General features: G+C 47.1%; 1 protein-coding gene across 4 annotated transcripts in view; it reads right to left on the reverse strand.

Annotated features, from left to right (window-relative positions):
- YTHDC2 (YTH N6-methyladenosine RNA binding protein C2) overlaps positions 1 to 26,778 on the reverse strand; it is a 2,707,399-nt gene that overhangs the window by 1,967,034 nt on the left and 713,587 nt on the right. For all 4 annotated transcript variants that reach the window (XM_069625524.1, XM_069625523.1, XM_069625522.1 and 1 more), the window contains exon 7: positions 25,696 to 25,798. In XM_069625524.1, coding sequence (XP_069481625.1) covers positions 25,696 to 25,798 — 103 coding nt within the window. The remainder of the gene's footprint in view (positions 1 to 25,695; positions 25,799 to 26,778) is intronic.

Below are 26,778 nucleotides of genomic sequence, written 5' to 3' on the forward strand. Positions count from 1 at the left end.
TTCCATTTCTTTTAAGATTGTGGGTTGTAGCGGGTTCTTTTCGCTTAGTTTCACAATGTTAGGTTTGTTTCCTTTAGGGCTGTCCGCCAAGTTGCTAAACGCTTGTTGTACACTTTCAGCGTGTTCTGCTGTTTGCAATTTGGGTAGTTCAGTTTTCTTGGCTTTTGTGGCTGGTGATGTGCCCTCCACCACTTCCAGGATTTCTGCATCCGAGAGTTCGCTGTCCGAGTCTAGTTTCCGTTTTTGCTGTTACTTCTTGAAAAAATTAAACAGGGCGTTGGAGAGCAGAGCTTTCAGGAGGGTGTGGGTCTCCGAATCGACTTTTTTGAGTGATGACAGATTGAGTTTTTTTTTATCTCTTTACTGCCTGTGGTTTTTCCTTTATGGATCATCACTCCATCTTGGCGAGTTGATTTTTCAGTTCCTTTTGGACCTTTGATCCTTTCCCTGTGTTTCTTGTTGTACTGTCTTTTTATTCCCCTTGGCATGTTGGCCATTTTTGTGCCTTTAGTTGGATCCCTTGCAGGAGGTTGGATGTCTGCCTGGTCCACCAGGTCATGGTTCACGCCCTTTCCGGGGTTTTCTGCAACTACAGGATTGGTTTCTAAGTTGCAGGGTTCGTTGGAGGATTTGTCTGGTACCATGGTCGGGGCAGCTCTAGGTTGATCGGCCATTGAATGGCTATGACTTGTTGCCTCTATGTGTACGACCAGGTCTACCTCCGTTTGTGCATGAATTTGTGCACAAGTTATGATCACTGGCTTTACTGTTGTTTCTGCACGGGCCTCCAGTGAGGCGTGGTGTGTAAGACCTTCTGTTTTTTTGTTTTTCGTGAATTTTGAAGCCAGAGCAAGCTCCTGCGAGTTTCTGTTTGACCCGTGGTCCATGCTCACAGCCTTGTCCCCTGCTGCGTTAGATGAAACGCTCGCTGGGGATGTTGGGGGTGTGATGGCATTTCCCTGGTTGGGAATTTTTATGGCCTTCTGTGCGTTCTGTGCCGGACTGTAACCACTGTGTGTACCCACAGACAGTGCTGGAAAAAGGGCCAGGTCAGTCAGCCCTTCGGCGGGCTGAGCTGGCAAACCTCTCGCCAAGGCGGGAGTCCGGTCCGTCACGCAGGGCAACACGACGGTTACAGCAGCATTGCATATTGACAGGAGGGGCGTCTGTGAAATCTGAGGCGACTCCCAGGCTTTGTTCGGTTCATGTCTTTTCTCTGCTCCATTTAGACCCTAATCCCTGTCCAGGGCCTCTAGGGCGTCCAGAGCGGGCGTAATATCTGAGGCGAGCAAAGACTCTGAAGCGGCCGGGGCCACGTGGTTCTTACCTCTTTTCGCCGCGATTGTCTTTCCCATTGAAGTCGTGACTTCGAGTTACTCCGCAGTACTCGTGGTGGATCTGCCATTTCTGGGTCATTTTGGAACTCTTCTCTCCTTCGCGGTAGATCAGAATCGGAGGCCCCTGCTTCCTGCATTGGCCTGCTTCGGCCAGCAAGGATTGCCAAACTTTGCAGCTCTGCGTTCCGCTCCACGGACTGGTGCTGGGGTTTTATGGGTCCTCCCACAATAACCAAGCTGGTAGACAGAATCTCCTGCTGCAGGACTGCCAAACTTTGCGAAACTTCACAAGCTACGCGTTTCGCTCCGCGGACTGGTGCTGGGGTTTTATGGGTCCTCCCACAATAACCAAGCTGGTAGACAGACTCTCCTGCTGCAGGACTGCCAAACTTTGCGAAACTTCACAAGCTACGCGTTTCGCTCCGCGGACTGGTGCTGGGGTTTTATGGGTCCTCCCACAATAACCAAGCTGGTAGACAGACTCTGGTGCTGCTGGCCCCCTCCTGCTGCTGTTTTTAGTGTGCTAGGTCCCTCTACGGGGTGGTTGGTGGCCTCTACATTATTATTATTTTTGTTTTAAAATTTATTTTTATTATTTTTGCAACAAGTTACATATACCACAGACATATAACATTAATACAGTGGACCAATCATATTACATAATGAACATTCATAATAATAGGACCTTTTAACTTCTCCTGTTTCCCTCCCTCCCCTCCCCACACCATTCCTAGTTGGTCAATGGCTTCAAAGAATCAGGTAAATCAGTGTGGATTTCTAGAGCCTATAGGATCAGTCAACATTACATGTCCAATATGTCATGGTAAATAGAAGGTGATAGATAGGCTTGGCATTAGGGAATAGCAGGGAGTATCGCAACATAAGACTGTCAGGTCATTTTAACCGGTTCATCAATCATCAAGAGTCGGATGGGTTACAGAATCAATTACGAACAGATTTGCGAAATCATTCCATAATATTTTGTTTTGCGCAGATTTTCCATGAAGAGCAGCTGTGATCCTTTCCATTGTCCATATATTAGTGGCCACTCTGATCCACTCTTTCCTAGAAGGGGTAGATCGTGCTTTCCATCTAGTTACCAGGCAGGCACCTGCTGCAAGAAGCAACGGACCTGCGAGTCCACCAACTGTTGTTACTCCTTCATTCACTTCTATCCCAAATAAAATAAGGAAAGGCGACATTTCTCTAGTAATACCATCCACCTGCTTTATCCAGCCCTGGACTTCGTCCCAATACACCTGCACTCTGCGGCTTCCCACCACATGTGCCAGTATGTGGCCTGGGTATTACATTCTCTCCAGCACATGGAACTTGTGGTCTGAAACATTTTGGATAGTCTATATGGATCGTATTGCCATCTGTGTAATAATTTAATAGCATGCAACTTATATTGGGCTGCGATCGAAACCTGCGAGGGTGTTCTGCATATCTTATTCCAAACGTCTTGGCTAAGTTCGCCTCCAAAATCTTTTTCCCATCTTTGTATGAGTTTTGTGTTTATTTCTGGTCTACTGTCGAGCAGCGCTCGGTACATTAGTGTGATTAAACCTTTGGTCTCAGTGAGAGTATCTAGGAGTTTTTCAAATGGTGTAAGTTCTCTCTGTATTTTTCTACGCCATTTCTCTCTAGTCATCACAACTTTAAGTCGCAAATAGAGAAATACAGAGATTGGGTGGATCTGAAGCGCTTCTTCTAATTCAGACAGTGTCAGATATTCTCCTCTATTCCAAAGTTGTCCCACCCTTTCCTTGCCTGCGTCAAACCAGGTCTGATACATGGGATGATCGGGTATGTCATCTCGGATTCCCGGTGTCCATATGTGGCTCAGAGGAGATGGCCATGTTGTGACCCCTACCATACGCCTTCCTTCCCTCCCTCCATATGTCCCAGATAGTGCTGAGTATGGGGTGTTCTTTGAGCCTGCGTATGAGTTTAGACCTGGGGACCCACAGCCATTCTGATAATGAAGCCGGTGACAAGTTGTCGTTGTCCGGGTGGACCCACTGTAGATCTTTCCTATTTCTAAGATGGGGAATTAACACTCTTAATTGGGCAGCCCAATAATACTTTTTCAGATCCGGAAGGCCAACTCCACTTATCTTTCGGGAGGGTTAAGACATCATAAGATATTCTCGGCTTCTTTCCTTCCCACAGGAAGCGTAACATGGCAGTTTTGACCTCTCTAAAAAATGTGTCGGGAACCTTCAGGGGAAGAACTTGGAAAGGGTATAAGAAGCAGGGGGAGGCTTACCATTTTAATGGCATTGAGTCGGCCCATCCATGAGATTGTGAGGGGTCGCCATTTCTCAAGGTCTTCATGAAATGCTGTGAGACGCTGCAGGAAGTTGGCCTCATAGATGTCGTTTATGTGTCATGTCAGATTAATCCCTAAATAGCGTAGTGTTGTCCCTCCCATTACTAAGCCGAGCCCCAAAAGTTCTTCAGCGAATTCTGGTGTAGGGTGATTCAGGGGGAATAAGATCGACTTAGATCGGTTTATCTCAAATCCCGATAGCGCGCCATAGGCTTCAATATGTTGTATTGCTCTGGGTACAGATGTTAGGGGGTTCTGAATATGGAGCAGCATGTCATCGGCATAGAGGGCCAATTTATATTCCCTACTTTGGACTTTAAAGCCTTCGACTAGATTGTCAGCACGGAGCTTGTGGGCCAATGGCTAATGAAAGGGCGAACAATATCGCAGAAAGTGGGCACCCCTGTCTAGTGCCTTACTCGAGAGTGAATCACCTTGAATATTCGGCGTTCACCATAACTGCTGCTTGTGGGCAAGTGTAGACTGCTTTCACTCCTCTCCTGAATGTCGGACCAAGTCCTATTTTCCTGAGTACCACTTCAAGAAAATTCCATTCCACTCGGTCAAACGCCTTTTCTGCTTCTATGGACAGCAGGGAGGGGGGCGTTCTGCATAGTCCGACCCTCATTAATGAGGTGTAGTGTTTTGCAGGTGGTATTGGCCCCCTGTCGTCCTATAATAAATTCCGACCTGGTCAGAATGAATCAGGGCTGGCATATGGGTTTCGAGTCTTGCTGCTAAAACACGCATGTAGATTGTAGCGTCAATATTAAGTAGGGAAATAGGCCAGTGTGATGCACATTTACAGGGGTCTTTACCATCTTTAGGAATGACTGAAATGAGTGCCTGTGAAAAAGATTCTGGCGCAGTTCCCGTTTGGAGGATATGGTTGAACATTCCTATCATGAAGGGGAGGAGGGCGGGGGGGTGAGAAAGGTTTTATAAAATCCTGCAGAAATCCATTCTTGCCGGGAGCTTTTCCCAGAGGTAACCGTTTGATAGCGGCCTCGACTTCCTGTGAGGTTATTGGGGATTCTAATATTTTAACATTGTCCATTGAAAGTTTGGACATGTCTATCTCATTCATGTAATTGTTAATTTCTATCTCTTCCTGCGTAGTTTCAGATTTGTAAAGGTGTTGGTAGAAGTCGGCAAATGTCTCAGGGATGCTTTTAGGACACATGGTGGAAGAGACATGATCACTTTCTATGCACGAGACCCAACATTCGGCAAGTTGACCTCTCAGCCTTGCTTCCAAGAGTGCGTCTGCCTTGTCGCCTTTTTCGTAATGTTTTTGTTTTAAAAATTGGAGCTTTCGAGTGACTAAGCCCTTGTTGGGTAGAATTCTCTGTCAAGGCTAATTTCCCAAACCTAGTGAGTCCCCAAGCAGCTTTGCTGGATTTTTTGGGGTTTATTTTTTTCTCCTGTTAAGATTGAGACTCTTTCTCCCACTCTTAGACATGATTTGAGATATCCTTTGACTTTGTAATGTGTTTTATGGGCTATGGGGTCTTTTACTCCATAGGGTTTCATGTGGTTTTTGGCAAGTGTCTTACACAGCGCCCTCAGTGCAGTAACACAGGGGTGTCATAGTGACCCCCAAACATAGACTCCATACCCTGGGACTGACTACTGTCTCCCAGGGCATGTAAAGTCACCATTGACTTTACTAGTCTTAAATTGGGAACAGAACCAGTACAAACCATCCTATTGTGGAAGTACTGGTAGGGGTAATTAGATTGCCCCTGGGTCTGTTTTTTGAGGGGGGCACTGTGCAGTCCCCCCTCGCCGAGTTTCTGGCTGGTGGCAGTGGTTACCATGCGAAATATTCCACCAGAAAATTTTCTATGGGATTTTCCCATTCATTTTAAACGCACCACTTTTTGGTGCAATGCTAAAGATACTGCTGGGTTATTTATTTAATATTTATTCCCCGGTTGGGTCTTTCTGCCAGGACTCGGTTTTAAAATGGTGTTTGTGTTCGCCTCTGTAACCCCAAGTCGAGCCCTTTGTTCCACTTTTTGGCGGGCTTCTCCACAGAAGCCTCCAAAAAACGGTGCCACTCTGTCTGGGTCTACACGATGTGTGGGAGGGGGGTTTAGGCACCCTGGACTGAGTTGCCTCGGCAACTCAAGTCGCACTCTTGTATGATTGGCCCAGTGGTGAGCCGCCCGGCTCACCACTTAACATGTTTGAGTGACAGCTATGACTGATGAATGGGGGTTTTCTGCATAAAAGCAGTGCTTTGGGGAGTGGAACTTCAGATGTCGCCACAGGACCTAAAGAATCCAAGGAGGGAGAAGCTGAGCCGACCTGCAACAACGACACCACCAGCGAAGCCCTGCTGAACCATCTCACCACTTTTCCCCGACGACAGAGAAGATCTTCATTCCAAGGAGTCTTCTTCCTTTGACTGGTGGGGATAACCAGTTTGCCCGCCTTTTCGCCTTCCCGGATCATCTCGTGGCTGCCTTGACTGTGCCAAGCACCCCGGCAACCGGGATACCACGATTTACCACTACCGCAAATAAAAGGGTAGTACCTTTTAACCGGAGAACTCCACGGCTGGTTTCTTCCCTGGCTGTGCAACGACCTTCAGCTTTCCTCCACGTCGAGATCTTCTCTTCCTCTGGACGACTCCCCGACTTGCACCCGCTGCCAGGAACTGCCCCCGCTGGAGGATCCTCTCCATTTTAAAGGTACTGTGTCTGGTCTGTACGATGTGTCTATTAAATCCTCGACTTACTACCTGGGCTGGCCTTAGGCTGGCTGTAGGCTGGCCAACTGAACTTATCTGAGCTGAACTAATTCCTTTTTGAACTCCCTGCAAGACTTTTTCGAGCCTCTTAAACTGTGTGATCTTGGGCGCATTGGTGCTCAGCTCTCTCTAAGAGGGAGCCTTGCCTCTGAACTTTTTGCTCACAAGTAGACTGACTTTCCTGCCTTGCTGGGTGCTTCTAAAGTATTAGTGTTGTGTGCTTTTTCTAATTTCTGCCTTTTCCCTCCCTTCTTTGATAACTTATTGGAGTGCCATCTTCAGTTAAGCGCTCACCTCTGTCTGAAAATAAGTGGTGTTAACTAAGACTTGTCTAATAAGGAATAAGGGATGTACATATATTAATAGTAGCTGTGTTTTGAACTTGCTTACAATAATAGTGCTGGAGTGTTTCTATAAGTGTGTCTTTAAATAAATAATTATATACTTTGATACCAAAGCTCTGGTCAGTGTTTGTTTGTGCTACTGTATTTTGGTACCTATCTTGTATACTCTATATACTGTCTAACTCTTCTTGAGAGAAGTCTGGCTGCTCAGCCACAGCTACCAGGTAAGTCTGGGTGGTACAGACTGCTACCAATTGGGTTTACTGCCACCACCTGTAGTCTTAAGCCTTTGCAGTGGTCCCTAAGGGAACTGCACAGGTTTCTGCCTTACAGCCCTCTTCCAAATGCCTATGTTCCTTCCATTTTTGAACTGCCTCGGCTATTCTTTCTCTCCTTTCAGTCCCATCGGATTGTGCCCATGCATCTAGGTCTGCTATTTCTGTCCGGAGTCTATTTACTATGAGTGCCCTCTCTGTCTTTTTTTCAGCTCCTTCCCTAATCAGGATGCCTCTCCATGTTGTCTTCCCGGCCTCCCAAAGTATGTTCTTAGGGACCTCACCCATGTGATTCAGCACAAAGTATTTTGTGATCTCTTTTTCTAACTGTTCGTGTAAAACAGGGTCTTTCCACAGTGAGTCATTACATCTCCATTTAGAGTTTCTATGTGGGAAAGTTGGCAGGCTTATGTCAGTTGTAACCATATCGTGGTCTGACCAGGAGATCGGGGAGATGTCCGAGGAAGATACTGCATCCCTTATACCAGCTGTGAGATATATATAATCTATTCTTGTGTATGTGGAGTGTGGTGCCGAGTAAAAAGTGTACCCTGATTGATGAGGGTGTACGAAACGCCATGTCTTGCAAGCTGTATACGGTCATCATTTGGATTACCTCCACACGACCTCCATCAGATGGTTCGTGGGACGTTGGGTTACCGGCTTGTCTGTCAAGCGAGGCATCGGCCCACATGTTAAAATCGCCTCCAAGGATGACCTCACCCTCAGCCTCCAGCATAATCTTCAGAATCATGTGTCGGAAAAAACAGGATTGTCCCGTGTTGGGGGCATAAAGGGATACAAGGGTGATGGTTGTGTTGTGCAGTCTTCCCACCACAACAATTGCTCTCCCCCCAACACCTAGCCAGATCTTCATAATTTCAAGTCTAAGACCCTTCTTGATCAGGATACCAACTCCTGCCTTGCGCAAGGGGCCTGATCCCCAATATTCAGATCCCACTTTGGAGTAGAGTACCTTTTGTTCCCCATCCTTTGCATACCTGGTTTCTTGTAAGAAAAGTATGTCCAAGTAAGCCCTCTTAAATTCACGAGAAACCAGTGATCTTTTAGTGGAGGGTTGAGGCCCTTTACCTTTAGAATGCCAGCCTTTATAAAAAACAGATTTATCTACCAAGCTATTCGCCTTTAGTACTAATGCTGTTTCACATCTGTGTTATCGAGGACCCCATCCAATGAATAGCCACTTTGAAAATAATATCTACACATCCACTTGTGGTAATGTGTGCCACGACCAATCCCCACACCTCCTTCCTCCCTCTCCTCCCATCTCCCCTATGTGGTGTCCCATCCAGCTGGGTTACGTCACCCAATCAGCCTCGGACCACCAGTGAGGACCGTACCTTATTGGTGCTTAAATGTAACACTCTATAAAGAAATGAGCCCCCATAATCCCCCTCCCCCACCCTGATTTGCCTCCCTCATGAGTCCATGATAACCTTACTCTTCAGGATCATTGTCAGCAGCAGACATCAATTTGTATCCAACTACACAAGGAAGGTACATAATGACAAATATGTCTGTCAGTAGTTCTTGTGGACCACACCCATTTCCATGTCTTCAGCTTCTCGCAGCAAACTCAATGTTCCATTTCCAAAGAGGCATTCATCTGCCTGAATTTTCTGGAACCTGGAATTTTCCAACGTCTTGGGCCCTTGATCTTCCAGTCTCTATCTCCGATTGTGTTCTCATCAGGGACAGAGGGTCCATCTTGTTCTCCTAGCAAGTCTGCAATGCAACCATTGATATCTTTTTCAGTTTTTAACTTTATCGTGGATCCTTCCCATTCAAAGGTCAGTGAGAAAGGGTAACCCCACCGGTATCTTATTGCTTTATCCTTCAAAAGTTTAGTCAATGGGAGGCATTTCCTTCTCACTGCTAGGGTTTGGGAGGAGAGGTTCCGATAGATGGAAATGCTGGCCGTGTCCATGCGGATCTGGGTAGTATTTCTGGCCTTGTCCAAGATCCGGGCCTTGTCTGCATAATTATGGAATCAGGCCAGTTTCGTTTTAGGGCCTCCAGCAGCACCACCAGCACGATGAATGTGGTCAGTTTTGGGTTCATATACAGAGTCATCGGTGAACGGTATTTTCAGGATTGTATGCAAGGTTCTCTTTAGGTCTGATTAAGTCTCTCCTTCTGTCTGTGGGACGCCGAAAACTCGAATATTATTGCGTCTTTCGCGATTTTCGAGGTTGTCAACTTTCAGCCGGAATTCTTCCTCTCTCACTTTGATTTCTGCAAGTTTAACATCAATTAGGGTTTCCAGCGTGGATAAAGAGGTCTGATTGTGCTCCACTTCTTCAAGCCTATCCTCCATTTTGTCTATCCGTTGTGTAATTTTGTCGATCTTTCCACTTATTGCGGCTTGCATGTTCTTCATTTCCGCTAACAGATCTGCAATGTCAGACTTGGTCCCCGCGGCATCAGGGCCCGAATGTTACGCTCACCTGGTTCCCGCGGGGGCGTTGAACGGGACTGAACAGCAGTGGTCTCCACCAGCGTGACTCGTAGGGCGGAGATGGCTGACTGGACTGGCCCTCCTAGTTTTGTTGGCTTGACCCATAAGAGTAGTTTCCTGAAAACAATAGAAGGGAGTTAGCCATCCGTGGATTGGGAGGATACCTGCACCCAATTCGTTCCCACTGAACACCTCCGATATTCCTTTTATGTCCTCACCCTAGTGCTTGAAATGATGATCTCTCCATCCTGCGCTGATTGCAGGGGCGCGTAGAATGCCAGTTACTCCACTGGATCGAAGGAATAGGGTGAGTTCCAGACGAAATAGGGCTCTGGGGAATGTGCTGTGGAGCCGTAATTATATAGTCTTTAGAGTTCCAATGTCTGCTATTCACTCATTTCACTTTTCCTTTATTTGTCTTGCAGCTTGGTCCAAAAGGAATTCTCCTGATTGGCAGCAGGTCACGCTAAGGTAAGAGTCTGTATTACCCAGCACTGTCCGGTAGAAAATAATGAGGCTAAATGTCTCTAACCAAGTGCTTTTGTCCTTTTACAGGTGCGGCGTAAGAAGATGCTGGATGCCGAAGAATTATACCTCGGGCGGCAAATCAAGTAAGTGCCTGGCGGTAACCAAGATTGTCTATGTTTGCTCTCGGCTCACCTTGTTTTTTCTTGTCTTCCTCTAGGTGCCGAGAATGCAGCTACGAAGAGATGTAAACTGCGCCGGATCGTGTAGATGCTGTGAAGACTGGTAAGTATGGCACGGCGCAGCTGCTAGCGGTGCGACGTGTTTATTTTTTCAAAGTCTTTTTCCTTGTGCAGGGATGCAGTGGATTCAGGAGCCGATGAAGATTAGAAGGTAGGTTTCTTGCTCTAACCTTTTCTTCTTCTTCCCAGGATGCGGTCCGGAATCGGAGCGGGCGCGGCAGGTAACAGGGTGCTGGCTGTAAGCACTGTGAGCATTACGCTGCTGAATGCAGAATAACGCGAAGCGTGTTCTGCTCTTCGGGCGTGGTTTAAATAGCTTCCAAAGTAGTCCCTGGTAAATAGTTCCAAGCACCACACCCAAGTAAAAAATAGTCCCTTAGGAAAAGTAGTCCTTCCCTGGCCTCAAAAAGGCCAATGCTTGAGTTCCTTGCGGCATGGTCTGCATGAGGTAAGTTTGACTGTATGAGCCTGGCGCCTATGGTGCCAGGACTGAATCCATAGAGCCCCTAACCGGGGCTTTGTGGGTTCCAATAAGGGGCTGGATGTCTGCCCTCTGGACTGATGGGCTTGATCCGGAAGTCCGGGGGTAGGCATCATGACACCGAAGATGCCATTTTAGGAATTGGAAGAGGAGTGTTGGGGACGCTGTGTGGTGAGAACCTGTAGGGCGCAAGTTTTTCCTTAATGTCCATAGACTCAGAGTGCAGATCTCCGGGGTCTGCAATGGTCTGGGTTGTCTAGAGAGGAGCCGTAATGTCTCTCATCTATTAGTTTCCTGGGGGGGGGAGGGTAGTGACGTTCCTACAAGAGAGTCCCGATGGCCTGGTGATGTATGGTGATCAATGGCGTCAAATGTTTATCTCCCGTCCCTTATGTCTCTTTGAAGGATTTTCAAGATTGCGCTACTTGTACGACTGCTTGAACATTAGTGGCGGACTGCTATGCTCTGCCGATGAGGGGACCAAAATTTATAATGGTGTTTCTCCAGAAGAATGCGCTTAGGTGCCTCCAGACTGATTCCAGGAATTCAGGACTCTGTGCGCAAAGCAGTCTCTTAAGGTACGGTGGTCATGTGATTCGAAAAGGGGGTTACAGGTTGTTTCAGTTTCTAATGTGGGCAAGTGCAGGTACTACCCAGGTGGCTGGCGGTGGGCTGGGGTGGCTTTCCCGGTACTTGTGTTTTGTGTTCTTTCAGGGGGGACAGTCACAGTGCCATTCTCACAGTTATTGAACCATCAATTCCCAATCACAGGTTGCGTATGACTATCAACGAACAACAGGAGCGGGCCACCTACTTTCGAGTCATGGTTGGTCTCTTCACTTCGCTTAACATTCCCTTCTCAAACGCGATGGTGCGGGAATGTCAATATGAGCACTGCTCTAGAGCTGGCCCGTATCCAGCGGGGTCAGGTGATATGACACTCAGCACACAATCTTAATTCTTCAGGTGCGCTCTGCCTTGACGTCTTTAGGTAATTCCTACCGCTGCATTTAAACGTTTTATGAGGATTCCCAATTTCACAGACCTCGGATCATCCGTGCACGGAAGGCATCCCTCCTCCCGCCTGTACTGCTGGGCTATCAACACCTTTGGATCTCATCTACGGGGCACAGTCGCATGTGTTATTGGATTCATGAGCGCCTTGATGTTACCTGCGTTCACTGCGGTCGGCCCATCCAGTTCACATAAACACGTGCGGCGGTCCATTCCCAACTACTTCTCTGTAGTCATCTGATATGGTAGAGGTACTCCCGGGTCCCCTGGTGATACTACTGATTTCTTTCAGACGGGCCCTTCCACTGGCAGGCTCGTTGATGTGTCCGCTGGAGGGGCCCAGCCTATTATCAATGATGCGTGATACGCGTCCCCTGGTCCTCGGCCCCTTTCGTTGGAGCAGCGGGATGCAGACCCCAGGTCAGCGCCTTGGTGTGCCTCACCTGTCCGCACCCCACCACGGGGTCATCCGCTGAGACCCTGATGGAGTCTCCTGCATGCGCCAGCCGGCACCGAGACGGGGCGTTTGCGCCTCCCCGCGTGTCACAGTCACAGCCTACCACGGATCAGGTCGGGAGGTGCGGTGTCGGAGAGCCACAGCTTCCTTAACGCATCACCCTGGTAGATAGCAGGGATCTGCACTGTCAGTCTGACCCGAGGCCATCCTCCACTCAGCTCCTCTTCAACACCGGGGTACCAGTAGGGCCGCTCTTGAACTTCTCGCTGTGTCAAAGCCGCTTTTGGTTTCACTTTCTCCACAGCAGGCCACCTCTGCAGCGTTCTTCGGTAAAGTGGCCTTCTACTGGTGCAATTCGTTCCGTTGTTTCAACCAGTGTGTGGACTGGGGGTTCCCACACCATTAAAGTAGGGTCTGCTCAAGGGTGGGGGTCTCCAAGTGGGGGCTCAGACCACTTTTTGGACCAGTGCGTGAGGAGCTCACGCAGAGGCAAACTGCATCTACGCGCCCCCTGGTGGCCAATCCTATTTTTTTTTTAACCAGTTTTATTTATTCTACGAAGGCATATACAGGTTACAACATAAAAGTCATTGCTGTGCATCACATTTACAGAACAAGTACCACATTGTCAGACTTTGATAGTTTCAGTCAATGTTCGGTTGCCTCCAAAGGATTTAAAAAAAGAAAAAGTCCCCAACCATTGTCCCTACCCCCTTACCCCACCTCCTGCCCCCCGTTTCCCCAATTTGTTTGGTTCCAGAGATTTCTTCATGTTACCCCCAACTTGTTTGGTTCCAGAGATTTCTTCACGTTACGAAGTCTTTTCGTTCTGAATGTGCAGGTTTGCTTACTGTCATTGCATCAGTGCACATGGATGTTTTTAAGCATTTGCAGCTTATGAAGTATGCTTCTCTATCCTTTACAAATTCCTGAAAAGGGGTCCATACCGCCAGGAAGTTCAGGTATTTACCAGCCTTGAGGGCACATATTTTTTCCACCCCTGCTTGATGTTTTTCATACTCAGTGCCTTATCCCTACTGCTTAACGACGTTCTGGTAGCTTCCAACAGGGTACTTCCCTTCTCACGGGCTCCAACGTTAAGGGCCTGGAGTGCTTTCAGCGGGATATTTGAGGAGGCTTGTTCTATCCCACACCACCCTTTTGTTATGTGTTGTCCCGCCCACTTCAGCATCAGCGCTAAGTGTGCTGCCAATACGTATCTCCCTATATCCGGCACCCCCATCCCTGCACCGCTTAGGCTTGGTTTTTTGTAGGGGCCGTTCAGTTTTGAGTCTCTTCAGTTTCTCTTACTTCTCTCACTCGACCATTCCCATGGGTTGTCTGCGTTTTTGGTGGTGTTATGTTTCGGTCCAGTCGCAGTCTGGTTCTGGTCCACTTCCATTTGTGGCAGTGACAGTCCCTCTTCACAAGTGCTGATTCTCCTTAGTTTTCCTTCCCAAGTGAAAGTTAGTCCAAATGGGTAGGCCCATTTATAGGTTATGTGTTTTGCTTGCAGGGCTTTCGTGACCGGTTACATTAATCGTCTTTTGTGGAGTGTCGAGAGTGCCAGATCTTGGTAGAGTTGGATATGGCTTCCGCTGATCGTTAGGTCAGACTGTAACCTTGCCACTCTTAGGACGTCCTCTTCCAAGCTATAGGATGACACGGCTATCAGAACGTCTCTGGGTCTCGCTCCCGGTTCATTTCTCTTAGGGCCTACTCTGTGTATCCTGTCGAATCCAATCTTTTCAGGTTAGGTGTCATTCAGCAGACTTCTAAAATATTGCTACATGGTGTCTCTCAGGTCTCTGTCCAGCACCGATTCTGCCAGACCTTTGACTCTGATGTTGGACGTTTGTGATCTATTTTCTAGGTCTTCGGCTTGTATTTCCAGATCAGTCGTTGCTCTGGCCACCTGGTCCAGTAGGATGCTGCATTGGTTCGCCTCTTCCGCCATGGCTGATAGGCCATTCTCAACAAGGTCTACTCTTTCCCCCAGTTCATTCACCACTTTTCTAACTTCCTGTGGGGAGGCCCTCAGTTCCTCCTTCATTTGCCCCATTTGAGGCAGTTCAAAAGTTCCTCTTTATCTGTAGTCATTGTGGCCGTGGATTTACTGAGGTCCGCCGACATCAGTTCCTGTGGTGGGACTGGTGTTATGTTTTCTGGTTGCTGTCTCTGTCCCCAGCACCTCTCTAGTTGTCCCTCCTGGCGCTTTGCTGCACCTCTAGCTCTCAATGAGGTGCTCTGCTATTTAGCCTCTGGCATCAGGGTCCCTTTGGGCGATAGCAGTGGAGGGCGCACAATCGTGTTACTCCTCAGTATTGCTAGGGCATGTGAGGCTCATTGTTACTTGGTGGCACGATTTTGTACACATTGCTTCTATCTATGATGATTGTGTTATCGTGGACTTGACCACCAATACCTGGGATCACTGGCAAGGGTCCCCTCCTGGCTTCTCCGGCCTCACGATTCAGGAGGGAGTGCACTCCGATTTGCATTACTGTGTCTTCAGGGAGAGTAGTCACAATTGTCTAGTTTCATATAGCTCCTGAGATCCCGCTTCCGGAGCTATGTAGAGGTGGTGTAGGTATATAGCAACACCCAGAGGTATTCGCCAAGCCGGTGTGTGGCCAGGTCGCGCTTTATGTTGCTCCCGTGTTCGGGCACTTCTTCCCAGGTCTAACCTCTTGGCTGACGTGCAGGGTACCAGGGCCCTTAGTGGCTTAGATTCAGGCAGATGCTTTTCCCGGGGTCCAGGCGCTTACTGGAGTTCTGTCCGCACTTGCGGCAGCTAACGTTGTATTATTGGCCGGTACAGCCGCTCCCAATGGTCTTTTTCAGTCACTTTCTCCTGCGGGATCTAGCCACTAGTGGTGAGGGGGGGCCCTTTGGATCTACCTTGGTACTGCTTCTGGGTACGGAGATGTTCGCACCCCTCCGATCTGTTTTGAGGTGCTGGGTTTAGGTTTGATGGGACCCACTTGAGGGTGGACGCTTTTGGCCCCAGTAATTGATGCTGTGCTGTGGAATATTGACGCTGACTTTGGCTGTCCTTTTTCGTCCCTATTGTGGGCTGCTATTTAAGGGCACTGCCGCGTGAGTTCCATCGGCTTATTCAGTGCTCTGTCGCCTATGCGTTTCTTTCACATTCCCAGTTTAGAATCATCCTGTGCGACGTACTGTTGGTCGGGCTCCCGGATGGTACGGCTCTAAGGCCGGATTGGGAGATCCTGGGTGCCTGTCGCTGCGTCCCGCAGTGTTCCCACTGCAAGCAGTTTATGGTTGAGCCTGCAGGTGGCTCAGGGGACTCAGTGGATTTCTGCGTGTCGTCTTTGTGGTCTCCTTTCTGCCATGTATGTGCCTCAGGTTGGAGGAGCGTTTGGGTTTGTACTACTTGTCCTGGATCGATCTGCGCTTCCAGGGCCCGGGCGTGTGCAGCTAGTGGGTCGCTTCTGCCGGGGTGTAAGCAGGTGCCTCCCTGCCTTTTATGTGAGTTCGGATCTAAGGACGCTGCGTTAGCAGTCCCGTCGTATGGTTTCGGAGAGAGCCAGTTGCCCCTTGTCGTTGCGGCCAGATAGATTGTGGCTCCGGAGCGTATTACGGGCCGTGAACTTACTGGGCTGTCTTGTTTGCATGGCCATAGGGGGACCGTTATGCTCCGGCACGTATCTCCGCACGGGAAGGACTATGTCGGAGGGGGTAAGATTACGTCCGGGCTGTCTGGCGCCAGGCTCTTTGGTTGCAGGGGAGCATTCCTGCTGGACTTCGGAGGCGGTACACCCGCCGCTGACTTACCACCTGGTTCTGCAGTGTTCCTCGGCCCGCTGATGAGTTCTTGGTAGTTCGGGACGGGGACTCCCTTCCCAATGGCAATGTTGGCATCGGTGGTTGGGGGGAGGGGGGTCGAGTCGCAGAGCGAGCCACCCGTTTTTCCGCTCCGAGTAATGATCTTCTGTAAGAATAGGCAATCCTTACCAATCCAGGTACTGACACATAGACACCTTCACGAAGGTAGCCATGTGGTGGTGAATCTGCCAGAAGTGCACCTACAGAGAATCCTACAGGGAGTGCTTTGGAACCTGTGACATCACTACATAATGTGAATATGAAAGAAGGCTTTACATCAGTAAAGAATAAGCTTGATGATATTAATGTGAACATTAAATCCATACTAGTGAAACTGGAAAAGGAGAGTGTGCGGATCAACGAGGTGGAGGATGGAAATGGGGCTGTAGAGGATAGGTTGCAACAACTTGATGACTCCGTTACGACTTGAACTAGAGACCTGAAGCTTGCTAGATCCAAGTGTGATGACTTGAAGTCGTGGTCACAACACAACCACCTTCGAATCATGGGTGTGCTTGAGTGTAAGACTAAAGGAAACATGAAAGTATTTGTGGAAGAACTTCTGAAAAAGATCCTAGGTGATATTCCCTCTCGCACCAAATTGCTGTGAAAGGGTACACCGCTTGCTGATTCCTATGCCCAAATGGGTCCCGCTCACTGTGTACAATCAAAGCTCGCATTTGGAATTCCAGCAAGAGAAAGACAACATTTTGCGATGGGTGAGGGACATTGGCGAGCTTTGATAGTAGTCCTACAGGATTCTTATTTACCCTGAGCTTTCAATGACTGAAGAAGGAGTGACATTTTCTTGGGTGCCAAGAGACCTTTCAGATCCCAGCATATCCAATATGTGTTCTAGTCCCAGCAAGGCTTTGCTTACAATTTAAGAATAAGGCTTATTTTTTCACAATCTCAGACGGAATTCATATTTTTATCAAGGCGAATATCCGCTGTGGGAGGGGGATCCACACCCCCCAGGTGTACATGCTGAAGATGTAACCAATTTGTTGGATGATCAGCAAAGTCAAGCTTTCCTTTGGCTAAGATACTTGAATCCTTATAAAATATGTCCATTATATGCCAGTATGAGCAGAATAGTATGCATATTAATTGTTGTTCTTAGTGAAAGCCGGATGGACAGTCGTTTTGTGGTGTGACCCTACGACACATATGCAATCGTAGTTTGTTTGAGGGTCATTTTGGGGTTGGTTCTTCCAATACAGATGTTAGGGGTGCAGTGAGGGACAGAGTGGGCTGCGTAGGATATTTTATTTAAAAGACACGTGATCCTGACATAGTGGTGCAGTTTGTGATGGAGGCAGAATCAAGGTGCATAACAACTTACATTCTGAGCCTTTCTAGTTCTGATACCACATCACTCAGATCAGAGCAAGGCCAGGTACTCTCTGTAGCTCCCACCCTGTACTGATTCTATTGCACTGGGCACATGCATTCCTGGGCTGCAGAGTCCCCTCCATTCATTGGAATGGAGAGAGAGATCAGACTGTAAGGAGAAATAATAGGTTGAAATTGGAGTGACCCAACATTTTTTTGATCCCAGTTCTGTTCTTTTTCATTACAAGAAACGAGGAGTAGAAGTTCTGAAAAGAGCTGGGATGATGGCACCCTATTGATGTAACAGTAAGTAACAGTAAAGAATGAAGGCTGGAACATTTGAATGATTCCTAAGCACTGTAATTGCTCTAGACCATACTCCACAACACAAATATGCAAATCAGGCTTAGGCCCACCCCAAAGCAGTCCATCCTAAGTTGTCAGGTCACGTCCTTTTTGCACAAGACCCCATACATGTTTTGGCTTTACCAGTCAGGCATCAAGCTCAGGACTCACATCTGAGGATCCCGATCTCACTAAGGACAGCATATGCAACATTAAAAGGTAATGAATGGGAGGTTCTTAATCAAACACTGGTGTTGCCCTGGGCAACTCACCAAACCATCGCTTTTTAGCATGTCTTCCTATTATAGATGAGGAGAAACTATATGCAAATGAAGCTTGGTCCCACCATCACTCTGTTAGTCTCATGTACAGGGGTGTCTGTACCTCCCTCTATGATTGTTCCCAAACTGAAAGGAAGGAAGATAACATATACGCGCATAAACCAGGACAACACCCTCACAATGTTGGCAGGATGCAGAAGTTTATGACTAGAACTCTACAGGAAGGCAGTTGAAATCGCATTCTTTTCTAAACCGTTGTTGGAAGTGTTGCATACGTTTTTTGGGCTTTTTGTCCTGGCTAAATCCAGGCAACAGTTCATTGGTGGGCTGTCCATATTTTCTTCTTTGGCTGGTGAAAGAGCATTTCAGGTAGCTGCTACTCCCTTGAAAACCTCTCAACTATTCTAGGGACCTGGGTTCTGAAGTCAAAAGGCTGATGCAAAGTAAGTGGAGAGGGCTTTGGAGATAGTTTAAAGATAACTCTAATGGCTTTGGCCGTCATGGTGCTCGTTTTGCCCTTCACCAATACTATTTGAGACGAAACATCGACTGGGGGTTGTGGCGGCATGGACTGAGGTGTCTGAACAAATGGAGTTATAGTGATTGCTATACACTTTAAATAACCAACAAAACAACCAACAAAACCTATCTAACCCCAACTAAATGTGGTTTCCCTACATCAAACAAACAAACTCTGGCAGTCAGGAAGTCTGTGTAGTATAAATGAAAAGTTCACCGTCCTGGTCCAAACTCCTATTCTATCACTACCACTTAAACATAAATTCTAATCTAAGAAAGTTCTCTCTATAACCCAAGTAAATGACTCCCTTCTCCTGGATATGAGTCTTTCAAATTTTTGTTGTCTTCACTTCTGGACATTTTTCCAATGTTACTGAAAAAAACAAAGTTCCACAATACTCCAGTGGGGCTAGGAGAATGACTACCTTCTCCTACCTTGCTCACCGTTCTTTGTAAGCCTCTTCCGGGCTATTTCAATTTTTTTATAAAAACTTCTTTTTATTAGCATTTGTAAACCAAGTATCATACAGTTGGAATCGATATCAGACACAATAAAGCGTACTTTAGAGCATTGCATCTATAGTATACAATATTTACAACTTATGGTGATTAATATAAGCATCAAGCACATTTCATTATTTGCAACCCTAACACCCCCTGTTTAGGTCCCTTATCCCTTAAACAACATCAACATCCCCACCCCCAACTATGAGTTGCTTTCATGCGGTTCCGTCCTTTCTACCAGAGTGTTGATGTGCGGCATGCTGCCTATCCATTTACCGGTTTGTGCCGTGTTAGGTTGCAGGTCATGCGTATATGATGTGGACGGTTGTCTCCCCTCCCTTTCAGCCGCTTATGTGTATGGGTCTGTTAGTTCTCGGAATTGTATTGATCTTGCTGGGTTATGAGTCTGCTGTCTCGCGATAGCCGCCCATTCCATTCTACAGATTTGAGAGAGGAGTGTGGCTCGCTTGGCAGCAATAGGGGGATCCTTGGCCTTCCAGTGGGTAATGAGGAGTTTCCTTGCTGTAAATAATAATAAACCTATGAGTTTGCAGGTTAGTCCCTCATCGTGCCAATCATCTGCCCCCCCCCCCTCCAAAGCATCACCTCAGGTGTGAATGTGACGGTGGCCCCTTTGATTTCGCCTATCTGCTTATGCACTTGCCTCCGGTATAGGGAGACCATTGGGCACTGCCAGAGTATATGTCCCATCGTGCCTATAGCAAAGCACTCTGTCCAACATTCATTTGTTTGGGAAATCCCCATACAGTGTAAAGTAGTGGGGGTGAAGTATAGACGCTGCATAATTTTATATTGTAACTCTCTATTTCTGAGGTTAGTGGAGATTAGTGGTATGGTGGTGTAGTAATCCAGGATGTCCGATATCCCTATTTGTACCCCCAGGTCCTCGGACCAGTTGCGTACCAGTGTGTGGTACCATCCCAGGTTATTCGGAACCACCATTTGGTAGAATGTGCAGAGGCGTGGGAAGGATTAGAGGTGTTGCTCCATCACAATCTCACAAGGAGCAGAGGGCGGTGGGTGGGCGGCTTTGTGCAGTATGGCGCTGTATTGTAGTACATAGTGTGTGGTATGAAAGCCAATCGCCTAAACCTAGGCCGAGTTTCATGCGGACGTCTTGAAACATCTATAATGTCTCCCCCTCACATATGTCCATTATTCTAATGTGGGCCCACTCTTGATCCTGCTTATGGTGTGCTATGTGTGTATGCCCGTAGGTTAACACCGCCCGGATGCTGGACCATGGTGGTGCTGTCCTGAGTTTCTGCTATTGGGGCGATTGTGGGCCCTAATATGGGGTGTTTCTTTATGGCGGAAATGGCCATTATTTCAATTGGGTTCAGTGGTTTCATCAGCCCAACCTTCATTGTCCTCCAACTGGAGTCTGATGCATCTAGCCAGTGTTTTACCCAGCACACTTGTGCCGCTTGGTAGAATGCATTGAGGGATGGGGCCGCCAGTCTACCGTTTGCCTTAGCGGCTTGTAGGACTGATAGGCGGATTCTCGCCTTCTTCCCTTTCCAGATAAACTTAGTGATTGCTTTGTAAAGTTCCTTCATGGACATAACTGTTGGGCTAACCAGAATCATCATTGCGATGTACGTTATCTTGGGGAACAAATTCATTTTTAGAGCGTTTATTCGCCCGGTCAAGGAGAGGTTTAGGGTATCCGATGTTTTGAGATCCAGACATATGCCCATTATTTTCTGAGGATAGTTTAGGTCTCTGAGGTTACCGAATGAGGCGCTTATGTTAATGCTGAGGTATTTAAAATGGTGCATCTGTAGAATGAATGGGGCTAACCCCCCGGGGTCCCACGGGATATCTGGGTGTAACGGCATGACCTCTGATTTGCTCCAATTGATTTTGTATCCGCCATTGGGCCTACCTCGAGTAGTAGCATTCTAATGTATGGGACGGATGTGGGGCCGTTGCTTATGTAAAGTAGCATGTCATCCGCGAAGAGGAACACACAAGTGTTCCTCGCCACCTTGCATGATGCCTGCCCATCCCCTGTCTGCCCGGAGCTTGATCGCTTTTGGTTCTATGCAAAGGGCGTAGAGAAGTGGTGACAGCAGCCACCCTTGGCGCATGCCCGATTGTAGTTCGAAAGCGAGGGAGGTGATGCCATTGGTTACTACAGCGGCGGTAGGGCCTGTATAAAGCAGTTTAATCAGATGGATGAGGTGGGGGGGGCATCCATATCGTGGTAAGACTCTGAATATGAACTCCCACTGTACCTTGTCGAAAGCCTTTTCTGCATCGACTGCCTGTATTGGGTCTTCCAGGTTTCTTTCGCCTGCTATCAGATACAGCAGTCTTCTGATGATGTCGCTTGAGTGTCTATTGCGTATGAAGCCCATTTGGTCTTTATGCATGATGTTTGGGAGGCTGTTTTCAATGCCTTTAGCTAGGCATTTCGCGAGAATTTTGGCGTCTGCATTCATAAGCGATATGGGCCTATAGGAGCTGCATATTTCCGGGTCCCTCCACCCCTTGTGAAAGACTATTATATTTGCGGCGAGCATGGATTGGGGGAGGCGGCCTTGGGAGATTGCCTCCTTGAATACCTCCTCTAGGCGGTGCAATTTCTTCCACAAGCTCTTTGTAGAAGTCAATAGGGATCCCGTCTGGTCCTGCAGGTTTCCCCGCGGACAGGGCAGCTTCATGGTCTGGGGGGATTTTTGGGATCTGTATAGAGTCTAGGAAGAGTACAATTTCTTGGGTTGTGGAGGCGTCTGATGCCTTGTATAACTCTTTGTAAAATTCAGCAAATTGTGCATTGATCTGGGCATTCCCCACCAGTCATTTTCCCTCCTTATCCTGTAGGGAGACTATTGTTTGTGCGGCTTGTCTTTGTTTCAGGGCACTCGCGCTATCTTGTGGGTCTTTATCTGTTGTTGAGGGTTGATTGGGCTTACGTGGGGGTGAGCCATGGGTATGGCCAGGCCCGGTCTGAAGGGGGAGGCGGTAATCGGGGGTTCTACACCGCTGCCTGTCCGAACCGTTGTGTGCACCGTTGTGTCTGTTCGTTCCCGGCAGTCCGGGCACCCATTGGAAGTATCTGATGGTTTTGGCGGGCTTTTGCAAGAGCTGCTTCCTTGGAGTGGCCGCCGTCTGGTATTTTGGGTTATCCAGCGGATCCCCCGGGCTATTTCAATTTTAACTTCAATAGCTCTGTTAGTTCCTCCAAGGGTTTCTTTCACCCCTCTATTTGCTCTAGTTTCTTTACCTCATCTAACGGAGACGAGTAAGAGGCTTGTCGATGGCTCGTTGGTTCCCAGAGGCTAGTGTCTCTAGCACGGGGTGGAGACAAGGAGTTTTATTCCTCTGTTTTTAGAGAAGATGTGTGTCCCGTTGGCTTCAAAGGGGTACAGACTCTTTGCAGAATTGAGTGTTAATGGAACTACAAAAAAAAGATGTCAATCTCTCAGTTTACTGTCGTATGTCACAAAAGGTATCCTCTGGCTCACGGGCACGTGCCCAAGAGGCTGGCAGCTTCCAGTCTGTACATCAGCAGGACCCTGTTCTCGCCAGTGATGCTCCAGAAAACCCCTCGGTCCGGGAGTTCATCTCTTTGAAGAAGGGTTCCAGTGGATTAATGTCTTCTACTTTGGAGAAAGAGGGGTGGGAAAGGTTCTAAGTGCCAACCCTGAGTTCTAAGTACGTCTTGCTTTGATTTCATTAACTTGCCCCCTCTGTACTGCGCTTTGACTCTGCTTGCCTTTTCTTCAGTCTCTAGAGATGTTTCGAGTTTCACTTATATATCCCACGGCTCCATCCCAGACTTTCTCTCGTTCCCGTTACCTGTTCTGGGTGGGGAACCTTTCAGCGGTTCTGCCTGGTGCTGTCCTGTGAGGATAACTTTCTTCTTCATCCTTCGTTTGGGCCTGTCTTGGTTTTGCATCCCTTGGCTATAGGCAGTTTGGGTATACGTTGCAGACCTGACTGCCAAGCCTTTCCAGGTAGCATGTTGTTTGTACTCTTGGACGTTTCTCGTACAATCGCCTACGTGCTTCGCGTTTGGCCAGTGCTGGAGGATTCAACGCTGTTCTCAGACCGCTCGGGCCACGCACCACAGGTCACGCCGCCACCACCACACTTTCTCTTGGTTTTCACTGTGTTGGCCCTCGGTTGACTATCAAGATACTCTCAGAGCATCCCACGCTCAATCATTTCCACTTCACTTGTTCTCTTCTCAATAGGTTCACATTCGTACCGCACGGTCTCCTCCTCTCAGGCTGATAGGGTGCTGGATTGATCTCGCCTTTCCCCAGCCTCTCGCTCTCTGGTGGGTTTCCGCTTTCTTCTTCCACTACTACTACTGCTGTAGAGTTCCTGCCAACTTGAAAGACGCCATTTCCAACTTCTACTGCTGCTACCGCAGACACACTGCCGACCTTCACCACATGCTCGTGCATTCTGATGAACTACACCCTGCACGTTAGTCTCCTTTTCTTGGTTCTTTCTCGTCCTTTTCTCAGGATACTCTCTCAAGACCTCCTTGGGTCTCTCGTTCTGTCTCCTTCAGCATTCAGAACAGAACAAAGTATTTCTTTACTGTTTAGTTTAAATATTGGGGACTGCCCTAGTGTAACGTCAGTTCGATTGACAACAGCTGGTCGAGCATGCGCTCTACTTGATGGCGCCTTGCTTACGATCTTCTTCGTCCCTGTATTTTATACAGCAAGTTCACCTGACAGTTTACCATAACACATTATTTCAGACTATCATAGGCAGAGAAGGATTTGGTGTTGGTGTTACCCTATGGGATCGGGGGTTAAAGGGGTTGTGTCGTGGGCTTGCATCCTTCCCCAGGAGGGGAGTTACTGCCCATGAGGTCCTCCCGCATGTTACCACCCCTAAGGGGACTATTGGTTAGCGGACCCACCTCTCTGTCCTCATGGAAAGGGTCTCCCCTCTAATTTCCAAACACCTTGTTCATGACTGATCCCATGTCCGTACCAGAAAATGCAGCTACAGCTTATTTGACTCTAAACACCTCAGCACATTTTAGAATTTCCGAGCTCCAAATTTATAATAGTCAATGGACCTTGACTTGGTTGGATTAACGCTTTCTTTACTCTCGTCTTGTGGGCAACCCATGAGCCATTCTTTTCAAACTTAAGTCCCACATAATTAGGATGGGCCACCTCCTTACCCTCTTGTATTCATTTGCTAAATTTTCTCCCAAGTGATACTACTTTTATCTTCCCAAGACGTAGGTCCAATTTGAAAGCCATAACAATCTTTAGCTGCAAACATAACTTTCTCTTAGATCCAGGGGAGTCAAATATCGAGAAGAATTGCATCTTCAACATGAAGCGAAGAACAACATTCTAATTTGTTTATAATTGAGTGCTCTCACTCTGTGAATGCTAGACTTTTTTCAATGTCTGCAAGCAAAAATATAAACAAAGGTACCAGTGGAAACCCATGCCTCACTCCTTTATTTATCCTGAATGAATGAGATGAGTACCCTTCCCATCTTATGGCTGCAGACATTACTTTAAACAACTTTGATTCGAATTAAAAAGTCCCTCTGAAAACCTCAATCTCTAATCTTGTGCCATAAAATATTTTAAACAGAATTAAAAGCATTGTGCAGGTAAAAAATAAAAAGCAACAAACAAGTTGACAAATCTTATCCTACTGTATTTTTCAATCATAACATCCATAGATCCATAGTCAAGCAATGGTCATAATTACAAATTCTCCCTGGAAACCGTCCGGAGTACTAGGAGTAACCATGTCTCCAACAGCTCAAAGTCTTTACCTAAAATGTCAAACAGGGCAATCAGCATGTTACGTTTTAAATATTGGCACAATACTACCTAGGGCCCAAGAGGATAGAATGCACCTGTGTGTCTTCAGTAATCACCCAGTCGTAATCCCTGCCTACCATTCTGGGTAGGAAACCAGCATTGCTGACTTTATAGTCTGGCCGTCTAGCCTTTCCAGATTTTAAGCATTTGATTGATTGCAATATTTCTGGGCAAGTCGGGTAAACCGTTTCACTAAAATCATTAGACCATAAAACTATTTCCAAAATGTAGTAACCTCTTTCTCTTTAAGGAGGAGCTGATATAAGCTCCTCGAGTCATAATTTCAAACCCTGCATCTGGCCTAATAAGAAATACCAAATGCGGAGGGCATGATAGGCCCACAGCTCACTAGAGCACACAAGAGCAGGACAGCCCTCGGAAAGGGCCTATTCCTCACCTCAAGAAGCCAGACATTTTAACCTTCAACCTGTCAAAACCAGAATAACAATACGATAATGGTGGCAGTCCTCTGTTCGCTCAGTTTGCCCTCTGCTGCGATTTACTTACCCTAATCATGGTAAACAGTCTCAAACTACTCTGCTCTACACATGTGACAAAATAAAATAACACATTTCTGTGAGGGCAGGTGGTTCCAAGACAAGAAATCTTTTATTTTAGTAAAGCAGTTGAAAATAACATATGTAAACCAAACAAACTTGTTATAATTTGAATTTCGGAGATCAATTTGTGGTATGTTCATAAACGCACGTAACAAAACCCATAAAAAATAATTATGAAATGCTGAAAAGAAAAGCATACTCAGAAAAGAATACATTTGTCATTAAAACAGTCAGACCTTTAACTGTAAAATGTAAACTAATGTTCGTACCACAATAACATGCGTCACTGTAGATAGCGTGCTGTCGCCTGCCATCAGGGTGCGCAGCAAGACTCCATTTGTACAAAATGTGAGGAGCGTCTTCGGGGACACCCTACAAAGAAAAACAAAAATCAAAACATGTTTGTAAGTTGAAAAAAGCTAATTCAATAAAATGTACTTATTTAACTGAATGTTCCATATGTTAAAATAAGACACCAGCAAATGGGTTGCCCGTGGTGGGTTTATGACTGAGCACTTGTGAGGAGGCCTTTAAGATTGGAGGGCTTTATGCTGTTCCAGTTTCTTGCTTGTCATTTTTAGACCACTCCCTAGAGAGGCAGATTTGTAACAACCTATGTCCACCAGCTGGGTTCCTCACTAGAAGTGAAATGATGCAGAGGCTGGGAATACTTGGAGGTGATTTGTATACCTTGCTAGAGATGGGGAAACATCCTCTCAGAGTGCTGTGTTCAGTTTTAGGCTGTCCCACGGATGGAATTGTGCGAGTTACCTCCTTCTTCCTCAAGTGAAACAATTATGGAGGGTTTGCAGACCCAACTTCCACTTTGCCACATCACTGAAACAATAAATTCAGTGGAGGAGCAGGTTGGCCAAGTATGCCATCTTCTCATGTTTGGCCTCTTTGGGTTAGACCCTCTGAGTGGGCCTTTGAACAATACTCTATGATCCGCTGAGCACACTCAGTAACTCAAAGCCAGCAATGTGCATCACACCAATTTTTCCCCACCCTATTAATAAATATCAGCAAAACACATAACATTATGAGACTTTCAGAGTTTCCCCTCCCCAAGTCAGGACAAGCCAATGTATAAAAAGTACTCAAAAACACCCACAATATCCATACATTGAACCATCCTAGTCTCTGCACTCTCGTAGGACACACAAATGTAATTAGTCATTTGTGGCACTTGTTTGAAAGGGAGACCAGATACCAACACATTTTACTTGTTCCTTGTAAAATATGTTTAATGTGCTTCATAACTACCATTTGTCATGCTCTTTTAACCACACTAATTATTTATTTTCAATCTTTAGACCACACACAATCAACATCATATGTGAAAAACACAA

Source organism: Ambystoma mexicanum, chromosome 6p, assembly GCF_040938575.1.
Source record: "Ambystoma mexicanum isolate Mex_15411 chromosome 6p, UKY_AmexF1_1, whole genome shotgun sequence".
In the NCBI taxonomy this organism is placed as follows: domain Eukaryota; kingdom Metazoa; phylum Chordata; class Amphibia; order Caudata; family Ambystomatidae; genus Ambystoma; species Ambystoma mexicanum.